This window comes from Daucus carota, chromosome 7 (assembly GCF_001625215.2).
Source record: "Daucus carota subsp. sativus chromosome 7, DH1 v3.0, whole genome shotgun sequence".
Lineage (NCBI taxonomy): Eukaryota > Viridiplantae > Streptophyta > Magnoliopsida > Apiales > Apiaceae > Daucus > Daucus carota.
This window is the reverse complement of record NC_030387.2, coordinates 8161275-8170898: the sequence shown is the minus strand read 5'-3', so window position 1 is coordinate 8170898 and position 9624 is coordinate 8161275. Positions and strand designations below refer to the sequence as shown.

The window sequence follows — 9624 nt, the reverse complement described above, 5'->3', positions numbered from 1 at the left end:
GACGACATGTAAGGGACGTTGACGACATGTAAGAGACGTTGCGCTGAGGCATTGCCATGGGTCCAATGGTCCGACAGGATAACACTAAAGATGTCGACGAGACAGACCCCATATAGTCTTGTCTATAGAACTGAAGCTGTCCTGACGCCAGAAGTCATGACATCGACGGAAAGATATGGGTTGCAAACATATAACGAGAGGATGCACTAGCACATGACATTGACGTTGTGGATGAATTCAGAGAAATGGTAATGATACAGATGGAGTCGTACCAACAGAGGGTAGCAAACGCCTACAACGAACATGTTCGTGTCAAGACATTTAATGTTGGCGACTTGGACTTGCAGAAGGTATTTCAAAACACTATGGACATGACGGCTGACAAGTTTGCTGACACTTGGGAGGGACCCTACCTTGTTGACATTGTAGTTGAGCTCGGAGCATATCAGTTGTCGGCCTTGGACGGAATTCAGATACACACGCTAACGTCAAACAAGGAAACGCTTCGTAGGATTTGGAGAGATTTTATTAATTAAACAAATTAATTAATAAAATCTGGGGCTATTGTTATGCCATGAATTTACGTAAATAAATTACGAAATTACAAAGCGACTGAACAATGATACAAGAATAAATAAATAAATATTAACATATTTATTTTACCTACATTTACCAACGTGGCCGGATTCGGATAAACACAAAGAATAGTTCAAAACTGACTACGCATATCTCGGGATCAATTTTCGAAATGGCACAGTGGGGATAAGGAGGTTGCGGAAATTTGGGAACAAAATACTGGCTAAAGAGTAGTGGGGTGACATCAGAACTCTCATTTTGGAGTACTATAAAGCCATGCAAATGTTCACGGGATGGAGAGGGGAGCGACAGCCTAGTTACCTATTCCACTCAAAACTATACACAAGCTTCTGCCAGTAGACATTAGAAAGAGTAGTCAATCTTAGTAGTCTATTTTATCCATAGCAACAGTGTTTTACTTGAGCTAGCACTTGTATTTATTTGTTCTTTTCACAATGTATCAACACCTACCAAAGCTACTGTATCCGAAAATCATATAGTGGAGAAATCATATTGGCTGGGTATTGATCCCCACCCGCGGTTTTTACCCTATTCGGGGGTTTTCCGCGTCACCATTTTCTTGTGTATTTTTTACTTTATTTGCATATCTTATTTGATTAAATTGCTTAGTAATCAACCCGAAAATTCTGGTTAAAACAGAAGTAGTTTGTATTTCAACCGATTTGTAATTTAATGTAGTGTACATTACAGATTGGGATGCACATGGACGACCGGTGAAGGCAGACGATGAGACGACAACCAAATCAAACGATTAATCATATACTCCCTCCGTCCCTCCCATTTCTTATCGTTTGGGTTGGGCACGGAGGTTAAGAAATATGTATAAAGTAGTGGAAAAGAGAAAGAAAAGTGGGTGAAGTGGTGGGACCGATTGATTTTTAATGTATAAAAAGAAGATAGTGGAGTAAAAGTAGTGTGAAAAGGAAAGAAAAGTGAAGAAGTGGTGGGACCCATTGACTATTTTGGGTAAGTTTTGAAATGTAAAGAAATGGATGGGACATCCCAAAAAGAAAAGTGTAAAGAAATGGAAGGGACGAGGGAGTATATTTCAGTATACCGGATGAGGTCACCCCACACGTCCGCCAAATCTTGAAGGAAGTGCTTACCTATGGCTATGTGGTTGATAATAAAGCAGGTATATACTAATTTATTCAAAGCTAGCTTGTTGGAGAAGCTGAAAATGTGGGTATATAAAGAAACCAACAAGTTGCCTAGGTAAAAACCCAAGAAGTAGTATACTATCAAGAAAGCGGATCCAAGAATTAGTCAACAATGGCAGGCTATGAAGAGGAAGAAGTGAAGTTGTTTGGTGCATGGGGAAGCCCATTTAGCAGTAGAGTTGAAATTGCACTGAAAATGAAAGGAGTCAAGTATCAACTCATAGAAGAAGACACTGGTAACAAAAGTCCTTTACTTCTCAAGTACAATCCTGTTCATAAGAAAATCCCAGTGCTCTTGCACAATGGCAAGCCCATTGCAGAGTCCATCGTGATTATTGAATACATCGATGACACATGGAAATCGGGCACTCCCATTCTGCCTCAACATCCTCATCAAAGAGCCATGGCGCGTTTCTGGGCCAAGTATATAGATGATAAGGTAAACTATTCCATTACATTTTTTGCAATAACTCTGCATTCCAACGCAATACTCACTTACATACGTAACCCGAGTTTGAATCCGCTATGCTACAATGCTACCTTCTATGTCTCAATTATTTCTTTATGTTTTTTTTTACGCGATGTCCGATTCAGTTCTTTATATTTCATAACTAATCAAATATAATAAAATTTTATAATATGAAAATCAGCGGCTCCCGCTACTTTTATTCACTATATTTATTTAATACGTTAAATATCAATCACTCTTCTATCTACACTTTCTTACTTTTTCACTCTTACTTTACTTATTTCTTAACTTTCATGTCCAGCTCGAATGTAAATATTTGAATATAAATATTTGGTTGGGACAAAGGGAGTACAAATATAGCTTTTAACTAAACTACATGTTGGAAAATTTGTACCTTGTGGATATAGCTGGTGCCTATGTGGAAGTCTATTAGGAGCACAGGAGAGGAGCAAGAGCAAGCTACTAAGGAGACAGAGGAGGCCCTGAGAACACTTGAAAATGAACTCCAAGGCAAGAAGTTCTTCGGTGGCGAAACAATTGGACTAGCTGACATTATAGCAAATTTCTTGGGGCTTTGGTTCGGTATTCTTGAAGAAGTTTGCGAGATCAAGGTATTGACGCAAGACAAGTATCCAAGAATACACCAATGGATTAATGAGTATGTTGAGTCCAGCGTCATGAAGACCAGTTTGCCTAAAAGATCTGAGTTACTCTCCCTTTTCCAAACGTACTTCAAACCCACCAAATGATTATCTTGAATCATTTCCTCAGTTTACGACCTGTTGCAGTGTTGCTTAATTTGCTTTGTGTTTGTGTGTACGTCTGGTGTTGGGTTGAATAAGGTTTTGATTTATCTGGTCAGGCATTCTCTTCAGTGAACAAATTACAATTCTTCATTTTATGACATATTTATGAGTAAGTTACGAGTGCAAACCGTATTCTTCACTAAATTTCGTTATGATTGTCGAAATTTCAAATCGAGGGATTAATGGTCAGATTTTAATTTTTATTAAACAAAAACCCATGCTAGTTTGTAACGTGAGAATGAACTCCTCCCTACTTTTTGACACGTTTTTTAAGACTTTTCTAAATTATATTTTCATAATTTTTTAATTTTTTTTCTGAATAAAATTTGTTGTTTAAACTTTTAATTAAAAATTTAATTAAAACAAATATCATGAAATTATAATTTACTAAGAGGGTCTTGAAATATGTTCGAACATGGTATACATATAGATATGTCATATATCCTACGGAGGGAGTATTATTTTAGCGGGGACAACACACTTTAAATATACATACTCACTTTTCTCAAATTAAGAATCTAAGAGCAACTCCAGCAGCTTCCTTATTTCATGTCCTAAGTCCAATTACAAGGAATGTGACATAAATTAGTGCTCCAGCAGCTTCCCTATTTCATGTCCTAAGTCCAATTATAAGGAATGTGACATAAATTAGTGCTCCAGCAGTGTCTTAGAGGTGCCTTAAATCACTAGGATCCTCCTTCCATGCCTTATTAATAAGGCACCACTAGCCATGCCTTATTTGATTTCTTTAATAAAAAAATCATTTCTCTCTCTTATTGTAACTTATTTTCTCTCTCTTCTTTCCATCTTTTATCAATCTCTTTCCAAATTTATTATTATAATAATAATAAGGAATGAATTATAAGGATCATTATTGGAGTTGAAATACAAAATCTTGTCCTAAATCATTAGGATTCAATATTTTATAATATTTATGAGGAAGACACTAAGACACTGCCAGAGATGCTCCCGGGGTACACATCTTATCCAAGAGGGCCAAAATGTATGTGTAAACGTGACAATAGCAAGCATACAGAAAAAGAAAGTGAAGAAATTCCATTAGTGTATGAAATGATTATACAGCTAAACCACCCCCATGCCCAGGTCCACTGCGTACCGGGCCCACCTAACCTGCACAGGGATTCGAGCCCCTAAAGCAAAGTAAAGGGCATAATTATATAAATTTGGGAAAAAGAATATACTGTAAGGTTTAGGGTAGTCAAGTTTCGATTAATACTTCTCATATTCATAATATTTATATATTTGATTAAAAATTTAATATTATGATATAAATATGTAATATAAATATATAAAATTTCAAATAACTTAGTAATTTAAATCGTTCATATTTTTAACAAAATAAATCGAACATTCTTTATCATTAATCTTATTTATGGAAAATATATCATAATAAATTAACATTTTAGAACCTAATTTTTCATAAAAATAGGTTACTACTAGAGTGCCCGTTTGGCGACACGGAGGAGTTCCACTTCTTTTCCAAAGAAGTTCAGTTTCTATTTTTATCGAACCGTTTGTGTAAAAACAGAAGCACTTTTTAGAAGTTACAACTGCTAACTTTTCTCTCACAGCTTCTACTTCTTTCCCAAACACCTTAATCACTTATAAGTCTTAACTTCCTTATAGCTTCTCCTTCACTTTTTTACTTTAATCAAGAATCATTTATTTTAATATCACTTAAAACGGCATTATTAAGACCATCCATAGAATAAAATTGTATAAACAGCTAATATATTCTATCACAATATCTAGAATCTTCTTTAATATATATAATATGACATAAAATTATTGAAAAAAAGAAAGGGAGATGAGAAGGGCAATTGTCGGTGGCAATTGAAAATCTGAAATTTGAAAACGATTCGAGAGATATTATTAAAATTTAGAGGGGTGTATTGGATTGGGATTTTAAAGCATTTTTTTGCATTCATGAAATCCGAGGGTATTCGATTGGGATTGTTTGAAATCCATTAAAATCTTGAGGTATTCAATTGGGATTTTAAACTATGCTACAAAATCTAGTGGTATTCAATTGGGATTTTAAATTATGCTTTAAAATCTGATGGTATTCAATTGGGATTGTTTAAAATCCATTAAAATCTGATGGTATTCAAATGCTGATGGATTTTTTTTCATTTCATAAAATGATGGATTTTGTGGCATTCTTCAGTGTATTTTAAGTTTTTTGAAATCCCACCAAATTCAATGGGATTTTGAAGCATTGTACCTAAATCCTATAAACTCTGCGACATTTCATCAAGAATCCGCAAAAAATCAAAATCCTATACAATCCATTAAAATCCATAGACTAAAAACAATGCATTAAAATCCCAATCGAATACACCCCCGTTAGTACTGTAGTAGTAATAATTTAGTAGAGTAACTGTGAAATAATACCTCTAAATAACAAATCTTGAACAAGCTGTCCAACACTTTCCAATTTGACAACAGAACATCTCTCTCCCCCCCTCTCTCTCTCAGACCATCTCTCTCTCTCTCTCTCAATTGGTGAGTCTCTGCAAAATTTCAGCAGCAGTTGCAGCAGCAGGAATTTGCAGAAGATGGTGTTGACACATTGCACATCCTTTTGTTTGGCTGCACTCAACTAAAGGCTAAACCCCTTTCACATCTCGCGCTTACGCCTCCGATCAACTTTTCTCGTCAATATCAGGTTACTTTACTTTTCATTTTACCTGATTGCTCAATACATACATACATTCATGTACTCTTTGTTTTTCACATCCATACATCTCGCTTAGATCTGGACTTTATTTTGTATAGCGCTTAGTTGTTTGTGAGTTATTGATTTGGCATTTTGTTTGTTTCTGCTGTAATTAGGCCTATGAATATATGGATTATAGCCTAGACCCTCAATTCACTTCAATCCCCAATTCACACCCGCTGGATGATGTAAGATTTCGAGATCATGTGCAACAAAAAAATGGAAACAAGGATGATGAGCTTGTCAAGCACATGACTAATTTGCCTGCTTTTCTTCAACCAATGGATACGAGACAGAGTTTTCAAGGGAAGCTTCTCCATTTCGGAGTTCTTGATTGGCAGCGTTTGGAGAAATGGAACAACCATCAGGACATCGTGCAATCATCTTCTTCTGCCACGACCCCGTCTTGTATGCCTGCTCAATCATCGACACTTTCGACTGCACCTTCCCACACCAAAAATTATGCTTCTCAGAGGAACAAGTACCCGTCTTCTGATGGGCTGCGTCCTAACTCAGCTTACCAAGACAAACAAGCTGTTTGGTCTCGAGGCAAGGTCACCAAACCTCGAGGATTTGAAACGGCTCCATGGAGCAATGTAGATGGAAAACAGAACTTTCACATGAAAGCTAAATCTTCTGGTGAGATGTTTTCAGATTTTGATCATGAGAGAGGAAGGAGGAAAGAGTCTGATAAGTGTAACAAGTCAGCAAAGGAACTTCTGTCATTAAACCGAAGAAAAAATACCTTATCGACTTCCTCACATGTTACAAAGAGTGCACAGGATGCTCTAGTTGGTACAATGATGGATGAAAAAATAGATATTCCTCGCCAGCCATGTGACCACGACAGCATTGTTCTCCTTTTACCCAAAAGCTCTCCCAGCAGGCGGGGCACGAAGAGTATCCAGCTTCCAAAATCCAGGACTTCATTTGATAGCATTCCGGGGGAAACAGATTTGAATCTAGGATGCTTGTCCCCTGAGGAGGAGCTTCATTATTTACAACTCTATTCTGAGGTACCTCACTCTTGTCCACTCCCTCAGAATGTTGCTACACGTGTAGAGTCTAATGTGGAACAATGTAGTTCAGTCAATTCTCTGGATGTAAAGCTTCAGTTTGACGCATCTGGTTTGCATCAAAGGCCGAAAGAAGAGCCATTCATACCTTTATACAGTAAATGTCGGGAACTGCACAGCTCAAGGTTAGAATCTTCATATCAGGCTCCCCGCAGATTGAATCAAGGTATTTCAGCAAAGCAGGTGACACCAGGTAAACATGTAGGTGATAGCAGCTATGCTAGGAAGGCCAGAAATGCAACTTTGAAGAAGGATCTTTCTATCACACGATCAGAATCTTCTTATTATACAGTTAATTCTGGTCCACTAGAGTCTGGAACTTGTGCTAGTTGGGATGCATTCAACCGCGACAATACAAGTGCAACGTCCAAGATATCAAGTACACCTGACCCTCCCAGCAGAATAAATCAAGATACACTGGAACAGGCAGCTACAATGGTAATGCATACATCACCTAGTCGACGCTTTACTTTTAGCAGGATGACCAGAAGTCTAAGCTATAAGGAGGGTACTTCTCTTCCACCTTTAAGCTCTTCTTCCGCTAAAGTTAAGTCTGGGCCACTAAGCGTTGAAGCTTTTCGCGGTTTAGATAAATTTGACCCAAACAGTGTAACTGCTGGTTACGATCCCAATTTAAGCCCTTCAACTAAGACCGAGACTTCAAGGACATTGGATCATGATCTCCCTGAGCAGCCTGGTATGACAGGACGTCATTCATCACCTAGTCGATTTAGCTTTAGCAGGATGACCAGAAGTTTCAGCTTTAAGGAGGGGTCCTCTGTTCCACGGTTAAGCTCTTGTGGTACAGAGTCTGGGCCAGTAAGGTCTGAAGCTCCTAGTGGTCCGAATGACCTTAGTCAAGACAACTTACGTGTTAGTAACAGTGCCAGGTTTGGTCCTTCAGCTACAACTGAGACACCCAAGAGATTGGCTCAAAATATTGCTAAACAGCCTGATACTGCGGGAAGGCACACCTCGCCTAGTCGGCGATTTAGCTTTAGCAACCGTCGTAAGATAAGTAAGAGTCTTGACTTCAAGGAGGTTTCTTCAGGTCCACAGTTAAGCTTCAAGTCCCATCCAGCAGCACTCGATGCAGTTATTGGTTTGGATAGATTTAACCAAGACAGTATTAGTACTAGCAACAGAACCAGGTCTAGCCCTTTACGGAGGTTGCTAGACCCACTGCTAAAGCCAAGAGGAGTATTAAGTTCTGCAGAGACTGTAAAACCATTAAAACAAGACTTGACATCTGTGAACCTCAAGCCCTTGAGTACTAGCGAGTTGCTTCAGAATCATAGGCATGAGACGTCGAATGTTCAGGCTCTTCTGCAGTTAACACGTAAAAATGGACTTCCCTTATTTAAACTCGTGGTTGATAATGGAAGTGATGTCCTTGTTGCTGCAGTTAAACAATTGCCAACACCGGGTGATAATGCTTCTTGCTTGATCTATGCACTCTACTCCGTTCATGAAATAAAAAATAAAAATGGAAGTTGGATGAGTCAAGGATTTAGAGGGAAGCGTTCCAGCTTTGGCTATAACATCATTGGTCAGATGAAAGTTTTCAATTCTTGTCCTCCAGGTTATGGTGGAGAGAACTTGAAAGACCAATATGTGTCAAGGGAATCCGTTTTATATGGTGTTGAAATGCAACATGGAAACAAGGAAACACCAGAATTGAGGCCAAGCAAGGAACTTGCAGCTATTGCTATCAAAAATCTGAATCAGGTAATAAATGACAGGGAACAGGGACATAATGGCAAACTTTGTTCGCATGAGGGGTTCACAGACCAATTCGTGGAACATACCCGTGATGGAAGAGAAACTAATGACTCTGATAGCACTACAGTCATTCTTGGTGGTGTTCATGGCTTGCCAGAGAAAGTATTACCTTCACCATCACTGATATGCAGATATGGTGGCTCTTGTGACTGTGGAGGATGGGATGTTGGTTGTAAACTACAAATTCTCACTACTCAAGATCAAAAGAGGAACTCTGGACCTTCAAGTTCTTGTTCTACTGGTCTAGATCTTTTTTCTGAGGTATTACATTAACTTTAATCTCTAGATTCTACCCTATTAAATAAAAGCTTTTTACTTTTCTTAATATTTCTGCATCTATTATTACACAGGGCGGCCACCAAGAAAATAAGCCAAGTTTCAGCCTTTCCCCTTTCAAGACTGGAGTTTACTCCGTCGAATTCAATTCATCAATCTCTTTATTACAGTCATTCTTCATGTCTATAGCATTTATAAGTAGTCAGAAACTACATGAAATATTTGAAGGGATGTTGGATGCAAGAAGCTTTACTCAGCCTAACATTGACAAGCTGGAGTTTCCAATTGCAATCCCAGGGGATATCCCAGCAAAATATGTTACGAAGCCCCCTCCATCCCCAGTTGGTAGAGTTTAGTCCTGGCATAGGTATTGCCATTTAGTTGTGCAGTTCTTAAAATAGCTTAGCATTAGATATGAGGCTTCTACACTTCATTAATTGTCTCAATAAGTTTGTAAAGTCCGATTCTGTAGATCCAGTGGAACTTGAGCAATAAGTCTGTTTAGGATTTAGATATGACCATCTAATTTGGTTTCACATGTTTCATTGTGTATATAGTAACATCTTACCCTGAAGAAAGTAACAATGATACTAGCAATGAGAAGAATTATTACCAGATATCTCAATGAATCTTGCCTAAATTGCATTATTCTGTGTAGTATTGTAATTTTGGCATTTAAACTGTTTACTCTTTTCATTAATTCTAAATGTTGCTGAAT

The 9624-nt window shown here is 37.9% G+C and overlaps 2 protein-coding genes across 2 annotated transcripts; both read left to right on the top strand.

Moving 5' to 3' along the window:
- Positions 1 to 1788: 1788 nt before the first annotated feature.
- On the top strand, positions 1789 to 3159 carry LOC108195352 (glutathione S-transferase U8). Its single transcript, XM_017362314.2, has 2 exons — positions 1789 to 2196; positions 2634 to 3159. Exons 1-2 carry the CDS (start codon positions 1870 to 1872, stop codon positions 2973 to 2975), a joined length of 669 nt encoding a protein of 222 aa, XP_017217803.1. The 5' UTR covers positions 1789 to 1869; the 3' UTR covers positions 2976 to 3159.
- Positions 3160 to 5478: 2319 nt separating this feature from the next.
- On the top strand, positions 5479 to 9551 carry LOC108196607 (uncharacterized). Its single transcript, XM_017363960.2, has 3 exons — positions 5479 to 5721; positions 5889 to 8891; positions 8981 to 9551. Exons 2-3 carry the CDS (start codon positions 5901 to 5903, stop codon positions 9260 to 9262), a joined length of 3273 nt encoding a protein of 1090 aa, XP_017219449.1. The 5' UTR covers positions 5479 to 5721; positions 5889 to 5900; the 3' UTR covers positions 9263 to 9551.
- The last annotated feature ends 73 nt before the right edge of the window (positions 9552 to 9624 follow it).

Excerpts from the sequence above, each read along its gene's own strand:
- LOC108196607 (XM_017363960.2), top strand. The coding sequence starts at position 5,901 with ATGGATTATAGCCTAGACCCTCAATTCACTTCAATCCCCAATTCACAC. Across the intron at positions 8,892-8,980 it reads GTCTAGATCTTTTTTCTGAG|GGCGGCCACCAAGAAAATAA; the intron begins GTATTACATTAA and ends ATTATTACACAG.
- LOC108195352 (XM_017362314.2), top strand. The coding sequence starts at position 1,870 with ATGGCAGGCTATGAAGAGGAAGAAGTGAAGTTGTTTGGTGCATGGGGA. Across the intron at positions 2,197-2,633 it reads CCAAGTATATAGATGATAAG|CTGGTGCCTATGTGGAAGTC; the intron begins GTAAACTATTCC and ends TTGTGGATATAG.